Source organism: Nothobranchius furzeri, chromosome 3 (assembly GCF_043380555.1).
Source record: "Nothobranchius furzeri strain GRZ-AD chromosome 3, NfurGRZ-RIMD1, whole genome shotgun sequence".
Lineage (NCBI taxonomy): Eukaryota > Metazoa > Chordata > Actinopteri > Cyprinodontiformes > Nothobranchiidae > Nothobranchius > Nothobranchius furzeri.
In genome coordinates, this window is record NC_091743.1 from 41,278,328 (window position 1) to 41,302,884 (window position 24,557).

The following is a 24,557-nucleotide window of genomic DNA, read 5'->3' on the forward strand; positions in this document are numbered from 1 at the left end:
CAGTCAGTTCTTGAACCAACACCACGGAGGAAGGGAACGGCCGTCCCTAAAACCTCCACCTGCTGTTCCAGTCACGTCGACCAGAATAGCTAAGAATAAACGCAACTGTAACCAGCTAACGAAGACTCTACCCAGAGTCATTGATTTCTGAGTTAAGTTAAGACGAGAACGTCCATCCGCAAACGCTCAACAACTGTGTACCCGGGACATCTCTGGACCAGATGATCGGACACTCACGTCTCCCCTGCCGGACCGAGTGTCATCTTGGATGAACAACATCCTCCTGATCTCCGGATCCACAAGAGGGTCTCCTGTTTGGGTGAGGTAGAACACGGGAATGCGTTTGATGCTGTTTTCTCTAAGTGAATAACTCAGTTAGCCTCAAAACATCCTTTTCATCCAAAACGCTTCTTCTTTCTGTGAAAGAAACCTTCTAATAATTCCATTCACGCATCCAAACTTGTATTATCAATTTAGCTTCCATCCAGCCACAGGTTTGCCTTTAAGCAAGTTTAATATCAAAGCTGTTAAAAATTGTCATTGAAGTGTCATCCATGAATTGTCGTTTATAATTGTCCTTTCAAATCTTTAAGTTTAAAATTGTTAGTAATAAAATGTCTTCATTTTTAAACTTGCCTCATTATTGAAACAAAACACAGAAAATGTACATTTCTGGTTATTTGAAAGCAAAGATCCTAGCTTCTGATTCAAAATAACTTTTGCTATTGAATTTAAATATTTAAATTAAACGTTACTCTTTGGATTAAAATTAGACCAAACAGGTTGGTGTATGAACTTAGATCGATATATAAGTATCCGGAATATTTATACATGATCTAAGCCTCATATGGTCATTTTCAGAATCTAACAACTGATAGCAAACAGTGTTGATTCTCATGTGTAGTTTAATTCTCTACAAATGTGTCTGTGGTTGCCGCCCTCTTTTCAGGAGCTGCTTTGACAAAGGTAAGAACGCAATGTCAGAGACTGTTGGTCACTTATTGGTGAGGGGCGGAGTCAACACCCGCTGCCTCTCTGTTAGTTTAGAGTCAGACAAAAAGGGTGACTACGCAGAATCTTCATCATCAACATGTCCGTCAGTTACAGATGTCAGACCTCGTGCTTTGTGTTGGGTCACCGCCCTACCATCACAAGCCCAACCCACTAAAGCCTCTTCTGAGCTATAATGGAAAATCAACCCAAACCACACGTGTGTAGGGTTTGGTAAATTGAGTGCTTTAAGAGCTCAACAGATATTTTACCTCTACTTATGACCAATAAGCTGTGATACTCTGTCTAAATATAGAATATCACCCTGCTTGGTCTTTATTGTGCTTTAATCAGAAGACTCTAGGGTTCTTTATTTTAGAGCCCTGCACGGGCCTAAAATCTGAGCCCATGTCCAGCCTGGCCCGAGGGGGTGGAGCCCCAGCCCGACCCGGTCTGTTTTCAAGATTCTCTGGCCCGACCCGAGCCCGACTTTTTTTTTAACCTTTCAAAATGTTTTAGCGTGATAGAATGCTCCACATTCTAATTATCTGTGGGAAGCATTCTGCAGTAAAAAAAATAAAAAATAAAAGAAAAAAAGAAAAGAAAAGAAAGAAAAACAGCATTCATGCAGCTTTTTTTCTAACAGAGCGTATTTTTTGCGTGGCAGATGAAATTTACGAATTCTATATTAATTGGATGCATTTTTAAATTTAATCTGCTCTGAAAATGCGCTCTTGTGCAGTTAGAAAAAAAGCAGCATTCTAATTTTCTAACTGCGAGCGCATTTTCAGAGCGGCAGCTTGAATGAATGTTCCCAATTAATAAAGCATTTGTAAATTTAATCTGCCGCTCTGAAAATGCGCTCTCCAGTTAAAAAAAACAGCAAAGAATGCTGTATTTTTTTTAACATCAGAGCGAATTTATTCACAGAAAAATAGAATGCTGCCGTTTTCATGAGAATAAACGAATGGTTTCTATCAAAGTGGACATAAAATGGCATATGAGAATAGGGGCACATGTTTCAATCAGCAGTTTGAGAATTCGTTTATATTATAAACCACACAGACCATAACTGAGCTAACGGTGGGTGAGAAGCAGGCAGGTGCTGCTGCGTTCAAGTGTTTCAGTTTTCTTTATGAATTCATTTAAAAATAAAGGCGCCCGGCCCGGCCGTGTCCGAGGTAATTACACAGTCGTTGGCCCGAAGCCCGGCCCTCGGGCCTAGGGCCGGGCCGACCCGCGGGCCTAGGGCTTCAGTGCAGGGCTCTATTTTATTTATTCAGGGACTGTAGACACTTCATTTTGATTCAGAAAACAGTCAGGTTTATCAAAGTAAGGATTTATTTTACCAACAATTAAAACGTGACAAGTTAACTAAGCATTTACTGTGATGGATGGAACTAAATGTGATATATGAACCTATGAGTGAATGAGATGTTAGTCAGAACTTCCGTGTCTTGGAGAGTTGAGTCCTGGATGTAAAAGAATTTGGTTTGTGTTAAGCTATAAGTTGATTATTATCAAAAGCTTGTGTTTTTCTGGTGTCGTGCTCTCGTTGTTGATTGGACCTGATTGCACAGCTGACCTAAGCATGCCTGCATGCTGCAGCCAATGGATAAATGGATAAAATGTCACCTGGATGACAGTAGTGTTTTGTTCATGGGAAATGTAGGACGGCGGGGACAAACGTCTCTGACATGAATTGCATGATTGGCTCATGCAAACTGGCTGGGATTTTTTTTATCTGTATCTGCCCAAATGTTTTTAAAGCCACATTTGTTCATTTCAAACCCTGGATCCAGCCCCTTTAATATTTAACACATCCACCCATAACAAGTAAAGCATGTTTTAGACCAATAACATAAATAACATGTAAAAGGAGAACAAAATGACTTGTGTTTAAACAATTCTATTCTGTTAATAATTCCATTTGCTGCTGTTCCAACAGAGTCCAACACACACTTGCTGTTTGATCTCAGCAGCTAAAAAATACATGCAGGAAATGGTTTGTGGGAGAACAGAAACACCGGCCAGCTGCTATAAATATTCACTGTAGACCTCCCAACCGGAGTCCAGGTCTCGTGTTATATGTCAGGGGCCAAACTCAAAGAGGCAGAGGCTCTAGATCACAGACCAGGCTACTGCTGGTGCTCCGAGCTCGTTTTGAGTCTTTTTCATCATCCTGCTTCCTTCAGAGGTTCCTGGCAAAAGTTTTCTCCTCAGCTGCAGCCGGGTTCACAGCAAGTAGACAGTCACTTGAAAGAGAGCAGCTCAACAGCAGGATCCTTCTGTAAAGGTCGGATTCATGTTTACCATGTGGTAGACGGGGTGATTTAATTCTGGTCCTGCTACATGAAGTTGTATAGATGAGAGTCATTTGTAGTGAATGTTTTCCATCTGTGGTCTGAAACAATAACTTTGATTCATGTAGGGAAGTATCTGACATGTCTGGTTCTGCTGGTGAGAAAACTGGGACCCAGGCTGAGTTCCTGACTGTCCCCAGCAGGACAACGGCAACCATCCGCTTGAGAGACTTATATGATCCAAAGCCTCAAGCTCCCAAAGCTCCTGTGCGGATTCGGCCTCCAGCTCCAAGACCTAACATGTCAGTAAAAGAAGAAGAGGTGAAGCGCGTAGCCAGCGGTCCACCCGCAAAGACAGCGATGAGGAAACGAGCTCAGTCCCTTCCGTCATGGTCGGAAAATAAAAAAGAGCTGAGGAGGATTAAAGTACGCTTCATGGATGCGCTGGGTCTGGATTTGGAGGAGGTAAAAGTCTTCAGAGTTGAGGACCACCCCCAGGTACCACAACACGTAATGTTCCGGCTGATGATGAACTCGGAGTTTACCTTTGGGAAGGCGGCAGAGCTGAGTCTGCCTTACTTCAGACCATGTTTCCCAGAAAATCTGGGGGCTCATCCGGACTTTCTGAAGCATCTGTACTCTCAGAGAGTGTGTCTGGAGCAGGTGGTGTGCTCAGAGCTTGGAATAACGGGTACCGTACAAGTTCTCAATTTAGATTATGAAAAAGAAGTGAGGGCACTCTTTTCCTTCACCAACTGGAGGTCACACAGGGACACAACAGCTGCCTGGGTATCAGATGCACGCTCAGGAGACACGGATGTCTTCAGGTTCCATCTGCCTGTCCCAACCTTCCTTTTGCAGCCAGGAGCCATCTTGGAGTTTGCCATCTGCTATCGTGTAAAAGGATGTGAATACTGGGACAACAACAATGGCAACAATTACAAACTTTCATGCCATAGCTACAAGGTGATGGTGCCAAGAGAGTGTGAGGACAGCCTGCTGCATTTCACCTGAGCAGACACCTGGAGGAGCTGTACCACCTGGAAACACAGATGTAGATAAATAAACAAACTCAGTGTTGAAATGAGAGTAAAATGGATCTGTGCTCTGGACAGACAAACAAAATAAACACTTCACAATAAAGAAACAAGCCACATATGAAGATCCCCTACTTAGAACTGGACTTCCTGTCTCACAGAGGACACATTAAAGGTCTATGATGCTAAGGCTGACATGTTCTGAAAGCTTTATCGCTGATGTATAGTTAGAACTTCAGATCTTAAACTAGACCAGAGATGAGAGAGATTCTTCTGTTCTTTTATTTCACTCAAAGCGGGCACGTATACTTTTCCATTCTGGGAGGTTTTTCCAGAGATAGAGCTCTGCAGGAACTCGGGCAGCTTGTGCTACAGTAAACTGACCTTTGACCTTGTGTTTCTTTGTTTAGTTCCAAGAGGTGAAATCTTTGCTCGGTCCTGGATCAAAGACAGCTCTGACCTTTGGCTGCAATGCTTCCACTGATATGAGAGCACAGATTCCTAAGCTGTTTCTGGCAGTGAAGGACAACCTTCTGTCAGCATCGGACCAGCTATTTAAACGTGATGCTAGGTGTATCCGCTTCCACACACTGGTATTACACCACTTCCTTGTCTCAAAAGACCCCCATCCCTGATCTTGGCTTGACCCTAGACCAGCTGTGTTGCATAGAAAATAAAACCGGCCTTGTTATCTTGGACTGAAAAGAATTCCCCAGTTGAGACCTGGAAAAGCAGAAAGATGGAGCCTCCGGAGTATGTCAGCTATTATATACAGCTAAACACTACCAAGTCATCTGCCATATTTATGGATGCAGACCAGAGCATCCTCATCATTTATTTCTATAGCACCTTCCACTACCTTTCACAAATCACAATAAAACCAAGACTGACTTGTTCCTCAACGAGAAAAGGCTAACTGATAAAGGCGTGTCTCTAAACGAGACTTAAAAGACTGGAGGGATGGTGCCTCCCTCACAAGAGAAGGCAACACCTTCCAGAAGCTTGGGGTCACCACAGAGAATGCACCACCACCCCTAGATTCGTATCTAGAGCGTGGCGCTACCAAGAGTTCCCTGTCTAGGGAACGCAAGGCCCTTGGGGGGTGTATCTATGGAGCAGTGAGGAGGGATAGTTGGGTGCAGTGCCCTGTAGGGCCTTATACACGTACAGCAGGATTTAAACTTAACCCGATACTCAACTGGGAGCCAGTGAGGTTGGTCCAGTACAGAACTAATATGCTCCCTCCTCAGGCAGACAGGAAGAGACTGAACAAGCTAGTTAGCAAAGCTACCTCGGTTCTGAGCTGCCCACTGGATACAGTTGAGGCGACGTGTGAAAGGAGGATGCTGGGGAAGATGACCTCCATCTTAAAAAAACCCTCCCACCCACTGCATTCCACTGTGGAGACCATGGACAGCTCCTTCAGAAGCAGACTGAGACATCCCAGATGTAAAATAGGATGCTACCGTAGGTCATTCATCCCCTCAGCACTGGCATTAACCTAGTTCACAATAACACCAATGCAATATTCAATATGAGTTCAATACCGGATTGACATCACATGTCCGTGTCTTTTGTGGTATGCTGCATAGTGTTGGAAGCCAAGTTTTTTCCTTTTTTATTTGTGGGTTTTAGTGTTCAAAAGTTACAATTCTAGACTGCTGCCTATGTGTATGAATACATGTTCCTTTGTTCTGTAACAAGTGAATTTACCCACTGCGCGATCAATAAAGTCTATTCTATTCTATTCTCAGGGTGTTACTGTTAGTCAGAAGGAAACCATCTGTTAAATATCAGAAAATTAGCCCAATTCAACAATTATTAAAGAAAACTGATGCTCTGATCTGATCACGTGTTTTTGAAAGGATCAGAATCGGGAGAAATAAATTGGATTTAACCTTTTAAAACAACAAACATGACTTTTTAAATTCATCCTGACATAGAGATTTTCAAATATAACAAAAATGGCTTAGTTTTAATCTCAATAAGTTCTTCTGCATCAATATTTGTTTCATGTATGAAAACAACACAATTTACAGCAGGCAAGTAGCCTAGTGAACTAGACCAAACTCTTGCTTTGCAAAGAATGGTCTAGGCACGCTCCATTGGAACCTCTGCAGCTCCTACCAGGATTCTGGCTAGCCGATCACAGCTCTCTAGAGGGGTTTCAAACATAAAGAGCTGTGATTAGTCCATAATGGTGGGCCAATCATAGTGCTCTATTTGCTTAGTGAACAAATCACAGAGCTTTATCCGCTTTGTGGGCCAATCAGGCCACTCTATATGCCTGGTGGGTGGGATGATGCAACAGAGTGAAACAAGAGTATGTCACATTCATTGTCCAGTGGAATGTGGAGATCATTTGAAAGACAACGGTAGAACCCGCCCCACAACCGAGAGCCGTCAATGGAGCGTGGCCAGACTAAATAATACATTTATTTAGTCTGGCTTGCCAGGCTAGCAGGCAACGACTCAGACGCCAAGTGCAGCTGTTAGCAAGCCTGCTAACACAGAGCTAGCATGTCTCCTCAGGAGAGCTAAAATATCTGCAGCTTGGTGGTGTTTTAAACCAGACAGCAAAGGCAGAGCTAGACATGTGTAATGCGTGCATACTTAGCATTCAACATGCTGGAAAGGAAACAGCTCCATGATTCGCTGCCTTCAAACAAGCTACTTTCGCTGTCGGCTTTTTGTTTCAGCCATCAACAAAGTAAATCACCGGTCTCCATTAAATCCCACTTTACCTCTAACAGTCACAGTTTACAGTGGTCAGACAAAAACGCGGAGCCAGCCGACAGAGAACGTTACGCTAATGAACAAAGGTTAATTTCCAACAGACTGCAAAACATCGGGGTTTCTAGTTCTCCTGCAGCACGGAGCTGCGCACTGGAGATCTAAGTAAAAAAAATTAAATAAAGGACAATTTGGATGTGTTTTCTTCTTATTTTAATGCTTTCCTGATTTTTTCCCCCTTTTTTCTTATTTTAATGCTTTTGTGAAAAGTATGGGGTCGGGACTCGGCAGCGGCAGATACTAAAAATCAAATGACTCGGAATCGGATCAGGGGCAAAAAACGTGATCGGAACATTCCTTGAGAAAAATTTCGCATTTAGAAGAAAAAACCCCGTGAAGTGGCAGTTTGGTTATGTTTTTGGTCTGTGGGAGGAAACTGGAGAAACAGGAGCAAACCCATGCAAGCACAGGAAGTACATGCTAACTATGCAGAAAGATTACAGCTGGGATTTGGACCTGCAACCTTTGTGCAGTGAGGCAACAGTACTATTAATGTGCCTCCACAAAAATTGCTTAGATTAGGGATGTTCAGTATCATCGGTCTACCAATAATATTGGCCTTTATCAGCTTTAAAATGTATTACGGGAAGATATTGGTATTAGTTTTTATTCTTGGATTGCATGGTGGTGCCGTGGCCTTGCAGCACGAAGGTCCTGAGTTCAAATCCTGGCCTGGGATCTTTCTGCATTGAGTCTCAGTCTAAAGACATGGCTGCCAAGTTGATTGGTCTGTTTAAATTATCTTCAGGAGTGAGTGTGTGTGCATGGTTGTTTGTCTTGTGTATCTCTGTGTTGTCCTACGATGGACTGGCAACCTGTCCAGGGTGTACCCCACCTGTTTGCCCAGAGACTGCTGGAGATAGGCACCCCCCCCCCCCCCCCTCCACCCCCGTGACCCTGCATTGGTAAGCAGGTAAAGAAAATTTATGGGTTTTTAGTCTTCTAATGGCCCAGCTTTTACAAATCATACACATATTATACATCCAACACTTCAGCTTCTTCTCCTCTCTCACAAAATGCCCAAATGTGACAGATTTGAGGTAAAGTGTTTGAGATATTTTACTTTATTTGGTACAACTTGTGAAGTAGAACTTTGCCCTGCTAAACTATGCAGCACATATGCAGCTAGCCAGCTAACAAACTGCATAAACAATAACAAAAATCTTCACCCAAGGCTTGCTTGTATTACCTTAAGATCTTTATAAATGTTTTATCCCCATAGCTGCAATTTACATAAATAGAAAAAATACATTACCGACTAATAAACACATCTAAGCGTCTCGCGTGGAGAGAATGAGATCCGCCTCTTTTCTTATTACTAACTTTATTTGAAGTAGTTGTGATTTTGCACAGAAATGTTTTAAATGTAAGCAAGATAGCAGATGCGGGGTGTTAGTAAAATGTTTTTATGAGAAGGGGACACAGCATATATCGGTTTTAGTTTATCACAATTTAAGAGTCAGACAGTAACGATATATCAGATATCGGTAAAAAAAAAGCCGATATCGAGCATCCGTAGTTTAGAGTAAAAATCATAGTACCACTTTATAATAAGGCTCACCTTATAAATGACTAGCTAGCAGTTTATAGATACTTTAACACTAATCATCAGTACGTGTTTGTTTAAGCATTATTTAAAGGCAAAACGGATCAGTTTCTTGCCAAATAGTGAGCGAAATCTGTTCTTTTTTATACAAACGTTCATTATTCTTATAAATGTTTCATTTATAGTTTACTTTTATAGAGCAACATATTTGGCTCACTATTTGGCAAGAAACTGGTCTTTCTAGTCTCTTTCTTGCCCTTAATTAATGCAAATTAAACATTTATTAATACCACATCTATAAATGCATTATCGGTTATTTAGAAGAGGAGTCTTACCTTCTCATTTTTAAGGAACTTTGAGCTGGTTTCTTTTAAAGGTTAACTTGAACAGCACTTCATGCAAATGTTTCTCACAAGACCAGATCATGTAAACAAAACAGGGAGGATTTATCATCAGACCTTTTGCATTAAGAGCAGTTCTCATTTCCAGCAAATGCAAAAATATTCTCGGAGTTCCAGCAAGCAATAAAATATTACAACAGTTTTGCATAAATGACGAGCTTCTGCAGCATTTATATATCTGCAGTCACATACAGGAGGAGAACATCCAAAGTGCTAAGATGGAGACAGTTCTTTTGTACCTCATCACTGCATCAGGTAAAGTCTTTCATTTACAGATTTACAATTGTTATATCTACTGGTCAGGAGCGCCCAGTCCTGGTCCTGAGGGCTGTTTTAGTTTGAACCCTGCTTCAACACACCTGACTTCGATCAGCAGGTGATTAACACGCTTCTTGATGAGCTGCTGCACAGGTGATTCCACCACTGAATCAAGTGTGTTGAAAAACCACTAAAACATGCTGGATACCAGTCCTCCCGGACCAGGATTGCTATACGTCACCCATGGGATGCGTAACTCTCAAATACCTTCAGCACTCCGTACTTGAATGCCTTGCTACTGATATGCAGTACTCAGTATGTGTCCAACACCTGGGCCATACCAGACTTACATAGTATGTCTGTGGCCCTTACAGTATGCTGCATAGTTCTGGAATCCAAGTATTTAATTTTTAATGTATGTTTTTTTTTTACTGGTAGAAGGTTAAAATACTAGCTTACTGCCTATGTGTAATACTAGCTTACTGCCTGTGTGTAATACTAGCTTACTGCCTATGTGTAATACTAGCTTACTGCCTATGTGTGTATACATGTACCTTTGTTATTAGTTTCATAAATTATTCTCTTTATTATTGGTGCTGCTGTAACAAGTGGATTTCCCCACTGTGGGACTGATAAAGTCTATTCTATTCTATACACAAAAGCTTTTCTTTCATTTGTGTCATTTTCAAGAGGAAACATCTCAAAGGTGTTTGTGTTTGTCTGCAGCTTTGTGCTCGGTATCATCTCTTCCTGCACGTAAATATCATTTTGTTTATGAGGTGAAGACCTGGCCTGAAGCTCAGAGATACTGCAGAGACATGTACACAGACCTGATGACCATAGAGAGCATGGAGGACGTGAGGATCCTGAACAACATGGCAGATTTAGGTCAAATGATCTACACAGAATACAGCTATGTATGTCTTGTTTTCTTTTTTTTTTATGATCATACACTCCTTGTACAAGTATTTAAAGGTGTGGCACAGTAAAGAACCATTTTTGATAAATATTTCTGGTTATAACGGGTTACTCTGAGTTTTTCATGCAGGCTGAACATGAAAATAGTCTCCTACACCTGTCTCCTGCATTAGCTTCTGAAATGGTGAAACTCTAGGATTAGAAAATCCTGACAGATCTACGTCACACTGTCACCGAACATTCATGGACTCACCCATCTTGGCTCACAACAGGGAAGGCTGTTGTTCGTTCAGCATCCAGGAAACAGTGGTGAACATCCCAGCTAGCAGAAGTTAACTGTTAGCATTAGCAACTCCATATCTGAGTTTGCAAAACCATCTGTAGATTTAAACAATGTTTGTTTACAGCTGGGATAACAGACTAGTGGGTGGAGTTTAGATAGTTAAGATAAATGTCTTAAACCATTTTGCAGTTACAAATAGTTATCTTTCTGTTTCCAGCGAGCCTGGATTGGATTATATGATGATGTGAACAGCTGGAGGTGGTCCATGTCAGACCCAAACTTCTACCAACCCAGTGAGATGGAGTATAGAAACTGGTTATCTGGACAACCAAACAATCTTGCTGGAAAAGAGAGCTGTGGAGCAATGAATAGTGTTGGATCCTGGGATGATCTGCCTTGTTCTCAAAAGCTAAACCCAATCTGCTTTGATGTCAGCGGTGAGGAGAGCTACAGATGTTTCTGTTTGCCTCTGTGCTTTCTAAAGATGTTATAGTCGACGTTTTACCCCCTCGGTTGTTCTGTTGATGGCATCAGGTAACTATTTTCTGTTAAACTGGGCTGTTTTTAGGGCTGAATGCAACATTTGTCTACAGCGACACCATCATGAACTGGACAGATGCTCAGAGCTACTGCAGACAGAAACACAAAGACTTGTCCAGTGTGAGGAACCTTTCAGAGAACCAGAAGGTGATGAAGATGATCCCATCAGGAAAAAACGTCTGGATCGGCATTTACAGAGACACCTGGAAGTGGTCGGATGGAAGCAACTCCTCGTTTAGGTTCTGGAGTCTAAAATCTACCGAACCCAATAACGTATACAATGAGACAAAAGCAGCAGCAAACTTTGATGCCTCTGGAGGATGGGAGGACTGGAATGTTGACACAAAGAAAGCCTTCATTTGCTACAGCTGTGAGTTTCCATTCTTTAGTTCTGACCATCGACGTATATACTGGACAATTCATTTCCATAGGCTCCAATAACAAGTTTTTGGGCTAAAATGGGAGGTTGGCCACCACCGCCATTTTGACCGTGTCACAGGTTCCGTCCAGCCCAGACAATTCCATAAAAGGGAAGAGAGGAGGAGGTGAGGGTGGGGCTGTAAGGCTGGGATCAACTGATGACACCCGGTCGAACTAGCTACAAGCTAACATGAAGTTAACCCTGGCTAACCCAAAGCTAACGCGGAGGTGGGAGCCGAGCTAACGAATGTAGCCACCTAGCTACAACCGGAGCTAACTCTGTGGAACACCCATCGACCACATGGAGTTCAGGTGGAGGTTTGCGGCGATTTTTCATGAGACGTACCTTTCTGTGAATAAAAAATATTAAATCGGTAAGTTTATAAGTTATTTCCATAATGAAAATATATTTTGCTTTGAGCAAGTTTTCACTATTTATCACGTACCGTATTTTCAGGACTATTAAGTCGCTCCTGAGTCGCACCAGCCATTAAATGTATAATGAAGAAGAAAAAAACATATATAAGTCATATTTTGGGGGGAAATTTTATTTTTCTCACAAAATCTGAGACCAAGCGTTTCACATTGCAAGACAAGTACCGGTAACAATAACCGAATAATGCGCCGCAGCAGCACGCGACGGTCTCCAGCAGAGGAAGGCGGTGTTTGAAACCCTCCCAGCAGGACAGGGGAACTCATTCGTGGGTCGGAGTCGGCCCGCAGCAGCGCGGTGTAGCGTACATATTTTGTTATATAAGTCGCTCCGGAGTAGCAGGACCGGCCAGACTATGAAAAAAAGTGTGTTTTATAGTCCGGAAAATACGGTAGTTATTAGTATTTGAGATAAATTAGCAGGCTAAATACATTTCATATATTTCCAAAACGTAATCCTTGTTTGTATCTTGTACAGCCAAGTAGCCTTTATTCTGGACTCAGTACAACTCACCAAAAGTAAAGAGACATTATACAGATGAAGTAAGCACAAGATAACTTACTGGAAGAAACAGAATTATTATCATGAGAACCAGAACAAGACAGCCTGATAACAGTCATGTGAAAATAATAATTAAAAAGTATGTGTGTGTAATAGAAATAAAAATATATTAGAATTAGTGTAGCTCACTGTGATCCAAACAATAAATCAGCCATAGCTGATTAGCAATCATGAAATGAGGTCTGGGAGTTTTAAGTTTCATTCTTTTATTACATTTTTTTTCTTAGATCTGTTAAAAGGTCACCATGGCAGCCTGTGTGTCTCCAACGTCAGCTACACGACGCAGCGTGTAAGTTCCACATACCTGTCTCACCACTTCATGTATGGTTTTGTACTTTGAACAGCTAGGCCAAACCTGTTATTTTTTTCTCCATAGCCATTTGGATCATCGGTGACAGCTGAGTGAGGCGTGGTGCCCAGAGAGCTGCAGAGACCCTCGGAGACAACCTTGGCCTCCCTGACGTCTGTGTCTCCTGGTTCGGTTGGGGCGGACTGAGGTGGAAAGACCTTCTCCCCTTCTTTTTCAACTCCATGCATGGAAGAGCAGCTCCTGATGTCCTTCTCATCTACTGTGGCGGCAATGACATGGGGGTGGTCAGCAGTGTGAAGCTGGTGAACATGATGAAGGACCTGCACCGGCTTCACCTTCTACACCCTCATATCACACTGTTGAGAACTGTTCTTCCTTCACAACCCAATGTTCCACTCACTCTGCAGCTCTCTGGGCCCTTTTTATTATTTTAAGTATTTTTTAAATGTCCCAACACTTTGTGTCCTGTTATTTTATAAAATGTGATGTAAAAAAATAAATGTTTTTGCTCAATTACTGGAATTTCTTTGGTTAAGACAAAAAAAGAATCATTTATGCCAAGTTGTTTCTACAACAGGCCTGTTTTAAGTCCAACAGTTTCTTAGCAGCCAATAGAAATGTGTTCTTTACTAACTTCACTTGGTTTAAAAATCTTACTAAAATAAACAGAGTGCTGTATTTCAAAACCCAATCATACTTGTTATGTAAATATTAGCTTTGTAGATATTTTTTACAGATAGATATTTGTGTGCTAAAAAAAACATAAACTTAAATAATTTGTCATTCTTTATTGAAAAACAACAAAATACAGGTATACAGAAAGTGTGGGAAAACGATAATGTGAAAGTATTGCACTTTAAATGTAATCCTATTTATCTTTAAAAAGAAAAACTAAAAATGTCCTGTACAGCAACATGACAGAAGAAAGTTAGTCTGTGTGTCAGGATGTGCTGAACAGATTTGCTCTATCAAGAGGAGCGTTTTGTGTACGAGTTTATGTTATTGTAATATTGGTTTGGGTTATGTATCTGTGACATGATCCAGGTGGAATGGAAGGTGCCACTAATATTAAAAGGTTCTAAAAAACAAGGCAAGCAGTGTGACAGCCAAAGCAAATTAAAAAGGTACATTTATTACAAAACCCTGATGATGATGCCAAGGAAAAAAAATCGTTCAATCGAGTGTGCGCAGGGCCCCAAGGGACAAGGCGGTCCAGTCCGGCCCTGCTGAGCTCTCAACCAAGGAATCTCCAAGGCCGGCGTCGTCGTCTGGGAACCACAGGATCGTCGCACGGTGGATCCAATCCGCCTCCTCCTCGGCCCGGCCCCTGTGGCACACAACAACTCCGGCAGTAAATAGGTCCCCGGCACCAGACCACTCACAGAGAGAGAGCAACTCTAACACTGCCAGGCTCTGATCAATTACTTACGCTCGGGGGCAGAGTAACCCTGCCCGCCTGCCATGTTGCACTCTGTGCCCTGGCGTCTCCGGCCGCGGATCTCTCTCCCCGCTGTTGCTGCTGCTTCTCCTGCCGCTGCTGCTGCTGCTGTCTGTGCCGCCGGTGGATCTCCTTCCAGTCCTTGCGGAGCTCGCGGTGTCCGTCTGGCTCCGGCCAAGTATTTTCCTTTCCCCTCACGTTTCCGTGTCTCCACGTCCGCTCCCTTAAATAAACAAAACCCTCCGCCCGTTCACCTCCCGCCCTGCCTCTGTTCATTGTTTGCCAGTCCAGTCCACACCCCGCTCCCAGGTGTGGGTAATTGGGGAGGATTAACACAGATGGGATGCAATGTTGCAGCAATCACTAAAAACACCCAAACAGTTAAAAATCAACCTAAAAGCACCTAATCAATTAGAAAATATGCAATATAAAACATAATATAAGAACACATTAGCATGTAAATGCTGAACCAATCTGGAATAAAGAGAGATGCTGACCAGTAGAGGTGGTTCACCACACTTTGCTTCCACAGTCTCACATCCTGGGTCGTCTTTCTCTTCCCCAGCTCTTCGATTTTCTTACCAATTCATGGAGAGCCAAATAGACCCACATTTAAAATAGAAAAAAAAATCCTGTAATATTCACTATATACATCCCCAAAGATTACCTTTTCCCATGTGCCAGGGGTCAAAGTAGTGACTGATTTTCTATTTTTCCTCCCGCAAAAACATCTGCACCCCTGTGTGGCGGTCAGTCACAACTTGCTGCACATCGACCCCCCTCTCCAAAAGTGTGCTCAGACTTCGCACAAATCCCTCCTTCTCCATTCGCACACTATTTCCAACTTCATTGCTCTGAAAAGAAACATAATTCTCCATTGATCTGTGAATAATTAACCATGAAATGTATTATAATCATCAGGTAATGTTGTACCTGTACGAGTTGGATATCAATAACTTTGTTTATTTTGAGATCCATCATGGTGTAGCTGCCATATTTGGCTGAGTGTCCTTCAGAAATGCAAGTCATTACTTAATTTACATTTGATAGCAAAGGCATAAAATAAATAAATTTAAACGTATTCACCAGGTGAATCAGCTCGCATGTCACCACCAAGAGTCACAGGTCCAGATTCAGTAGCCTCCTGGATGAAATCAGCTTGCTGTAGCTGCCACTGCCAGCTCACTGTTGGAATTAACATCTTTGCCTGATGTCGATAGAATGTCTGCTTGGACAGTCCCTGCACATTGAAGGCACCCAGGAACTAAAATATAAAAAATTACATCATGAAATGAGAGATGCACAGACCTTATCAAAACTAACCTAAACATTTTTGGCCTATACCTTAGAAATCTGGCTAAATGATGAGCCAGACTTTCTGGAAGATGAATTTCCATCATGGTCCCTGTGTCACAAGACACACAGCAGCTGGGAGCTCTAAACTGGGTGGCTATATAAAAAACAAAGAAACAGCACATTTATAAATGTTTAAAAGAGCATAAAATCACGTGTAACAATAATCTGTAAAACAAATTAAAACTAGAAGGTAATAATAAAATGTTTACATAGAATATTATTAAAAAATAATTCACCTTTGCTACGGTTAAGGCTTCACGTCAGGCTGGACAAGTGCATCCTTGCAGACTAAATCAGTCTGACAGCCAATGTCTTGGGTAGATTTAGCCTGAAAAAAAATAGAAGCACATTGTTGTTGGAGTTTATAAAGTCAGATAATATACAAAAGAAACTGTCAGATATAGGCGCGTTATAACATTCCTAGTGTGTGATCGTTATTATAACGTAAAAGTCAGTCACATATGATGTGAAGAGCCTGAAATGCGACCTCCTGAACAGAATGCCTTACAGAACCGGGTCACGCTGTGGTGTAAAGCTGGATTTCACGCTGTAATGATGTCTGTCAACTAGTGCTGCGTAAGTTAGTCACTGTTGCAGAATTACCGACTGACACAAAAACAACCCGAATTTTCTCCGAGCCTGACAGTAATAGTCATGTGGACCGTTTTGTAGGCCAGGGCTTCGAGATATGTTCTGATTCGCCGCTAATTCTAACTTTACATCCCGTTCCACATTTTGTGAACTTGACAAATTAGCCCGAAGACAGTGCAGACCTAAGTGAACCACGTCTCTCAAACTTTGCATTTAGGTAGGGAATTGAGCTGCAGTATTTCTGCAGTCAGGTCTATCTACGAGTCCGAGAGCTCCACGAGCGGTCAGCCCCGTGTGAGAGCTCCACGAGCGGTCAGCTCCGTGTGAGAGCTCCACGAGCGGTCAGCCCCGTGCGAGAGCTCCACGAGCGGTCAGCCCCGTTCGAGAGCTCCACGAGCGATCAGCCCGCGCAGCAGCTAGTAGGCGCCGCATCGGTCAGACATGCACCAGGCTGACCGCCGGGGAGAACCGGGTGGAAGAATGGAACACAGAAGTGTCCCTCCAAGAGCTCCGTCATATTTCAACCCATTTTTATGTTAAATGTATCGGGTTTTACCCTTTTACCCATCGACATATGCCCTATTAATTATTTTACCGTATTTTACATCTAAATTTCATGGTTAAACAGTACATGCTACATGTTAAAATGATAGTTAGCTAGCTACTTCCATGAACTCAGCTAGTTTAAAGGTGGCAGTGAGCTAAAATACATACATATAATTTAACTTACCGAAAAAAAATGAAGTGGAGACTCCTTGGACGCTCTATTAATGCAATTAATGCCACAGCAAGTCATTTTGTCCAACAATTGCACAAATAATATCCAAAAAAGAATACACAAACAGAGAGACTCAAAATCCCGAAACAGTTTCCAGGCCAGACCGAGGCTCAACTGAGGCCTGTCCACGGAGCTAGCTCTGTGGTCACGTGGGTCTGATGCTCATTAATTATACAGAATTTTAGGCTTTTAATACACTTAAACAGAAGAGTGAGTAAAAAAATTCACCCCCCTCAGAATTGTCTTCAGTGTAAACTAGATCATTTAAACAATAAACATGTTTTGGTACCAGGCTGTAAACATGTTTATTTCTGCTGTGAAATTGGTATTTTTAACATGGGAGTCAATGAGGATTTGCTCACTTTTGACACCAGCCCCTAGTGGATGAGGGTGGAACTGCAATTTTTGGTACTTCCGGGTTGGGACCAATTTTAGAGCCGCATTGTGGGGGCTTGGTTCTGACTCAGTTCTGTTTGAGAAAGTCACTCACTTCTGATCTAGATTAGACAGAACCAAACTGAAATGTTTTGATTTCATGATTTCTTAACACAACTTTTCTCTTTGACCCCGGCACGTGTTTCCAGACGGCCACTCAGATTGACTCTGGTCAATAAAAACATTAAACCCTTAATTCTGCACACTGGGTTTAGGGTTTAAACTAGGAATGCTCCAATCCAATAACGTGACCAGAAGTTGGGCTCAATCCTGTTGTCATGATCTCTAGGAGACTCTGGAGCGAACACACCCGGACACAGTAGAAAGTTTAACAGTTTATTCAAAAGTTCAGCAAGCTCTTGGTGTGGTTGAGGAACTCTGGAAGGGTTCGCAGAGGCGGCTCTGAAGGGGAAACAGAAGGTGAGTCGAGGAGCAAGGAGGCAGTGTTCTGATAATATAATGAAGAGGGAGAGCTTACTGGTTTGCGTGGCGAGGAGCGTTTGGAGGAGAGGTGAGGTCCAGTGTGGGAGTGTGACAGGCTGTGGTTTAGATCTCTTGGAGCGCTGGAGGCTCGAGGGTGGACAGGCAGGTGGAGAAGAGGAGGATCCAACAGGGCGTAGACGATAGAGCTGGAGCACTGCAGCAGGGTGAAGCAGATACCGTGGTTCTGGGAAGACACTGGGAGATCCTTAGGTCTGGGAACTCAGAAGGTTGGGACGGCTGTGAGACAAAACCTCACAGGTGAGAAGATCACTGGGAAACACAAGGAAGTGCAGAGCTGACCTGATTACCAAGCTGTGTGGCTTAATCATCTGGCATCTGCTTTCCTCCTCCGGCCTGCTTTTAAGTGCTCCACCTTGATTGCCTCTGATCGATGGCACCTGGTGCGGCCTGCCTGTCACACCTGAGGAGAAGAGGTGAGGATCCACACACACACACAGAACCTCACAGTACCCCCCCCCCCTCCCCCAACGGACACCACCCGGCGGCCGACCCTGAGAGGTCGAGGCAACAGACCGCTCAAAATCACTGATGAGGGACGGATCCAGGATAGCAGAACGAGGAACCCAGGAGCATTCCTCAGGACCACAAGCCAGCCAGTCAACCAAGTATTGGCGACCACGTCCCCGAGGGCGGACGTCCAGGAGTGCCATGAACGACTCAGGCGGGCGGAGGGGGATCGGCAGGAGGGAACAGGGGGCTTGAGGATACAGGTCTGATCTGGGAAACATGAAAAACTGGGTGAACACGAAGGTGGCTAGGGAGTCTCAGACGGACAGCCGAAGGACTGATGATGGCAACAATAGGGAAAGGGCCTAGAAACCGGGGAGACAATTTCCTGGGAGCGCCTTTGAGCGGGAAATGCTGGGATGAAAGCCAGACCTCCTGACCAACGGAGTATGTGGGGGCTGAAATGCGACGCCGGTCAGCATACCTCTTGTTTTGGGCCGAGGTTCACTGCAGGGCTGACCGAGTATGGTTCCAAACTCGTTTGCAGGCCATCATGTACAAACACTCTCTTTCACTCGACTCCTTGGACTGTGGCCTAACCACTATCCATGAAGTCAGGATTCCTACACTGCCACATGCTGTGCCAACTTTTGTGTGTAAGTACAAGATTCCCCTGGCGTCTCACGGAACAGTCCAGGAAATCATTGAAAGCCTCTTGGCGAAAGGGATCATCCGACCCTGTAACGGCACCTACTCGGCTCCCTTGTGGCCAGTAAAGAAACCTAATGGTAAGTGGTGACTGACCATTGACTGCAGACAACTCAACAAACAGGTTCCCTTGTCTAGGTGGCTGATGGCCCGCTTGCAACAAGAACTCCCGAAAGTGAAAGACGCTAAATACTTATCCACCTTTGACATTGCGTCTGGATTCTGGACAATTCCTGTCCATGAATCTGACCAATATAAACTAGCCTTTTCCTTTGCCAACCGCCAGTACACCTTCACTCAGTGTCCTTTTGGCTACACCAACTCACCAGCTGAGTTCAACATCTTCTTGGACAAAGCCTGCCCTGATGCTCGAGAGCGAGGTACCCTCATCTATGTCGACAACATTCTTGTTCGTAAGCGTACCTTGGATGACCACCTGTCCGAGCTGGACCACGTAATGGGTCAGCTAGCAGCTGCTGGTGCAAAGATTTCTCTCACCAACGGTCAGTGGTGCAGGTCAAAGGTTCAGTTTGTTGGCCTCCTTGTGGGACCACAGGGAGTGCAGCCTCAACTTGGCAGAATTCAAGGTGTGGCCACCATCAAACCTCCTACGAATGTCTCAGAACTTCAGAGTTTTCTAGGGGTGTGAAACTACTCACGCCAGTTCGTAGAACACTATGCTGAGATAGCGAGACCTCTGAATAACCTACTGAAGAAGGGTGTGCATTTCGTGTGGACTGAGCAGCAGCAACAGGCCATGGATGATCTGATCGCATTATCTCAGCTCCGTGCTTGGCGCTCCCCGATTGTGACAAGGAGTTCCACCTTGAGGTCGGGTTTTTCATCTCACCGTTTGAGTGCCGGTCTCTACCAAGTATATGACTGCGACAGGTGTGTCGTAGCCTATGCTAGTAAGCTCTTGTCCTGTCCTGAGTTATATTCTGGTTGTGAAAAAGCTTTGCTTTCCACCATGTGGGCAGTTAAACACTTTTCTAGCTACACCGGTGGACAGAAAATCATCAATGAAACTCATCAGCCAGTGACCTTCCTTAACAGTCAGCATATCAGAGATGGTGTGGTTACCATCCGCAAATCGCGTCATGGCTGCTGGTTCTTCAAAGCTTCGACATTGAAGTACGCTACGCCCAGAACCGCTGTAGCCCTCTTGGCATGGGTTTGGCTGCGTGCCAACACTGCTCGGATGCCGCCGTCACGTCAGTCCTGCCAGCTAGCTCTCCTCAGATTCTTCTAAACCCCAACCACCACTACTTCGACCAGTCTCTCTGTGTGGACTTGCCGACCATGTACGTCGATGGCAGTTCTTTTCGACACGGTGATGCGCCTAGGTCAGGCGTGGGTGTCGTCTGGTTGCACGCAGACCAGAAGGACTCCCAGTGTTACTTGTTAGGTCTTAAGAGCTCACAGTTTGCAGAAGTGGCTGGGATCTTGATAGTACTAAAACTTGCTGTGGACCGTGGAGTCTGTGAGCTGGTGATTTGCACCGACTCGGACTACGCCTGCCTCAGTTTCATTTGTCATCTACCTTCTTGGAAGAGTAACGGGTTCCTGACCTCAAACTGGAAGCCTGTTAAACATCAGGACCTCTTCATGGCTTGTGACGCCCTAGCGGCATCACATGACATGCACATCTATTGGCGTAAAGTCAAAGGACGTTCTCGTGCACCCGGAACTGACAAGGATCTGAATGACCTTGCAGACTCTCTTGCCAAACAAGGTGCGGCCGATGGTACTCCATGGGTCTTCAACCCCTTGTGGCTCCCTTAGGAAATGTCTTCTCGGTCTGACCCACCCCGTGTGTGTGTCGTGACTCGAGCTCAGGCCGCTAACACTTCCACCTCCAAACCATCTGAGGGTGTTGTGTCCGTTCAACCTGTCTTTTGTGGTAGCGATCTTGTCAGTCTTCAGTCCCAGGACCCTGCTATAAGCAGGATGATCCTGTACCTTTCTGATCCTACAACTCATCTGCCTTCTTCCGTCGAGCTTGACTCCGTTCCTGAGCTCCGTGCTCTCTTTCATGTTTGTGTCATAGTGAGAATGGTTGAAGGGTTTCTGATGCTTGCCTCCAAGCCTCCTTTGCCACCTGTCCTCGTGGCACCACAGTCACTAAGGGGGGGCATGATCACACAAGCTCATGACTCTCCCTCTGCCGGACACAAAGGTGTCAAGGCCATGTTCGGTGCCCTGACCCAGGTTGGCCCGGTATGCGTCGCAACATCTCAGACTATGACCAGCGTTGTTTGGGTTGTTGTCAGTGTAGAGAATTAAACTACACACTGGAATCAACTCTGTTGCTATTCAGTTGGAGATTCCGAAAAATGACCAATCAGATTAACATATGAGGCTTAGATCATGTATAAATATCCCGGATACTTATACATCGATCTAAGTTCATACACCAACCTGTTTGGTCTAATTTTAATCCAAGGATTGATGTGTAATTTAGATAATTGTCATGCTGACCTGGCAGAGGTCAACTATCTCCTCCTCATGCTGACTCTGCTGCACAGTGTCTGCACATGAGCTGTGCATGCAATCTTCACACTGGCCAGAGGGGGCTTGTGAACTCTGGTGTGTGCTCCTCCAGGTGAGCCAAATCAGGAAATCAAGAGCTCACCACTAGTGGCTTCTTCATGCATGCAGCAGTCATTCAACCAGGGTGTGACAAAACTGAGATGGCAAGCAAACAATTCAGCTGTGAGGAGGACTTTGATCTTGACAGGCTATCGGTAAGCTCTTGGGATGATTCACATTTTCTGAGCTAAGTTTTGTGGCAAACAGCTGTTAGCTGTTTTCTTGTTTAATTTAAATACTAGAATATGTTTAAACCTTAAAGTATACTTTTACTTAGAACTTAAGTACTCACCTTTTATTTAAATTACAGATGTTGGTTGGAATGTTTTAAGTTTGTGTTACCTGTAAAACGCATTGTGTTTTCTGTGTGTGATCTTTAAACAGTTCTATTTTTGTATTTAAAGGTTTTCACCTGATGCTGATACTGATACTGACTTATGATGATCCTGAAACTGGTCAAATAAAGACATATCTGAGTGAAGCCAAAGTCTGGTCTTTTCAAGTGTAGACGCCTCACAGAAAGAAGAAACACTTGACAGTGAAAACCGCCTTGGCCAGTGGGGAATCGGCCCTGACCAGTAAAGACTCCACCAAAGCCCACCACAAAGAGGGAGAAGACTCCATCTGGGGGCCTGGAGGGAACCGTTTACCTGCCATCTGTCAACCCAACAACAAACAAAGCAACATGGCTGAGTCAAAGTCGCTTGAGGAACTGAAAGTAGAACGAACCACAGCAAAAAGACTTTTCTCCAGACTCACCAACCAAATAACAAGGACACACATGGAAATGTCTGTAGAGGAGCTACAGGATGCCTTCAAGAAGCTCACAGTAGAGGGCTCCAAAGTGATGGCTATGAATGAGGAGCTTGAGGCTGCTTACATCGCAGAGTGTGAAGATGAAGGCACACATGAGTTGAGCGACCAGCAAAGAGCTGACCTCGAGAAGACTGAGAAAGAATGTGAGCTCAAGTTAAAGGAGACAAAGCACCTGATCAGAGAGACATTATGGACCTTGTTTGGTGAGAGAGAACTAACACTCGCCCTAAAAACTGCAGAAGTAGAGATTGAGAATGTCTCCTCCACTCAGCCCGACACACCAGTGGAGGCATATGATTTTATGCTTCTTCATCAAGAAGACCTGGTGCGCAAACCAAAAGAAGCACACCAGTCATGGAACCGTTGGGCTCCTACTGCTGAGAGGTGAGACTTTGATCGTCTCGTCGATTAACGGAGCTCGAGACATTCTTTCCAAAGCTGGTGTCAAAGAAAGCTGCCCTGATCAGAGAAGAAAGAATGAAAAGGGACTCCATCCAAGCACCTGTCACTCTCCACAGCACAGCCCCTGTTGCAGCCATAAAACTGAAAGCCACAGCCCTACCAAAGTTCACTGGGAACCAGCGTGAGTTCTACCGCTGGAGAAAGGAATGGGAGGCTCTTCAAAGACAAGGCGAACCGTCTGGGTCTGTGGAGGTGAAGAAGTTCCAACTACTTGATAGCCTCAACGAGAGAATTGCCAGAGATCTGCGTCTATCTACATACCCATCAACAGATGAGATCCTCAGAGTCCTCGAGAAACGTTACGGGAATCAAGCCACCATTGCAGTCAAGATCATCGAAGAGCTACAGGCTATCCCTGCTGTTCGTAGTAACCAGCCAAGAAAAATCATCGAGCTAATCCAAGCAGTTGAAAAGGCCCTCTGTGATCTGAGTGAGCTAAATAAAGCAGATGCAATAAAAAACCTGTTGGTAATAAAGTCTATTGAAAGCAAATTACCAGAGACTCTGAAGAAAGACTGGCTTACCCATGCTGCTGACCCAAGGCATGCTGTTACTCATAAGAACCGGTTTGACAAGCTACTTGAATACCTCCAATCTCAAGAATCCATCTATGAGCAGTTGGATCAGCTGAGAGACATAGACCCTGCCAAGGAGAAAATAAAGTTCCCAACAAAGTATGCCCGCACAAAGACTGTTAAATCCCTTAGTGATCCAGCAGGGTGCATAATCTGTGGCGACCCAAAGCACAAGAGAAAACTGTACATCTGCAGAAGGTTTAGAACTACCACAAAGCTACAGGAGAAAAAGAATGCAGTGCAGCAGCTCGGAGCCTGCAAGAAGTGCCTTGAGATCTACAACGAACCATGCAGAAATATAACCTACCTGTGTAGAAATCCAGAGTGCAAAGACCAGCATCATTACCTTCTCTGCCCTTTGCCAAGACCCTCATCACAAGGATCCAAACCTGTTCCAGGGGGAGCTGAGGGGAAGAGGTACACAGAGGTCCAGGAAGAGTTCCTCTCCAAATTATCACCAGAGCTAGCCCAGCAGTGTCGTGAGGCTTTCAGCAACGTCACCTCACGAGCCTTCAGCTCTATGGCGTCAGGGAAAGGCCTTCTGGAAGAGTCTGGTCTAAAAAGAGTACCCTGTGATCCTGATGCTACTTGATGTCACCGCCAACGATGGACAAAGAATTGGGACATTAATTGACCTGGCATCTGACACGAACTACATAACCCATAAAGCTGCAAGCAAGCTCAACCTTCGTGGTGAAGACGTCACACTGGTTGTCCATGGTGTTGGAGGGATGAAGGTATCGGTAGCAACCAAGCATTACCTTCTCAAGGTTTGTGTCAGCACTTCAAGAGGAACCTTAAAGTCTCACCAGCTAATCTGTTATGGTCTTGATACAATAGCTGAAGTGCACAAACATGTTCCACCTCACAAGTTAAAGAAGATCTTCCCCGATGTCACTCTTCAAGACCTTATCAGACCCAGAGAGATTCAATTGCTAATAAGTCACAAAGAAGGCCAGCTAGTGCCCCAAAAGGTTCGCTCCATCGGGGACCTAGTACTCTGGGACGGTCCACTTGGCAAGACAGTGGGGGGCACACATCCAGACCTCTTTGAGGAAGTCA

At 44.2% G+C, this 24,557-nt stretch overlaps 2 protein-coding genes across 2 annotated transcripts; both read left to right on the top strand.

The window, feature by feature from the left end:
- Positions 1-3,095: 3,095 nt before the first annotated feature.
- Positions 3,096-4,525, top strand: ppp1r3db (protein phosphatase 1, regulatory subunit 3Db). The gene is made up of 2 exons (XM_015959975.3): positions 3,096-3,286; positions 3,422-4,525. The coding sequence occupies exon 2, from the start codon at positions 3,435-3,437 to the stop codon at positions 4,305-4,307; it is 873 nt and encodes a 290-aa protein (XP_015815461.1). The 5' UTR covers positions 3,096-3,286; positions 3,422-3,434; the 3' UTR covers positions 4,308-4,525.
- A 5,796-nt stretch (positions 4,526-10,321) lies between these two features.
- On the top strand, positions 10,322-14,226 carry LOC107385962 (C-type lectin lectoxin-Thr1-like). The gene is made up of 2 exons (XM_054748118.2): positions 10,322-10,966; positions 11,098-14,226. The coding sequence occupies exons 1-2, from the start codon at positions 10,795-10,797 to the stop codon at positions 11,508-11,510; spliced, it is 585 nt and encodes a 194-aa protein (XP_054604093.1). The 5' UTR covers positions 10,322-10,794; the 3' UTR covers positions 11,511-14,226.
- The last annotated feature ends 10,331 nt before the right edge of the window (positions 14,227-24,557 follow it).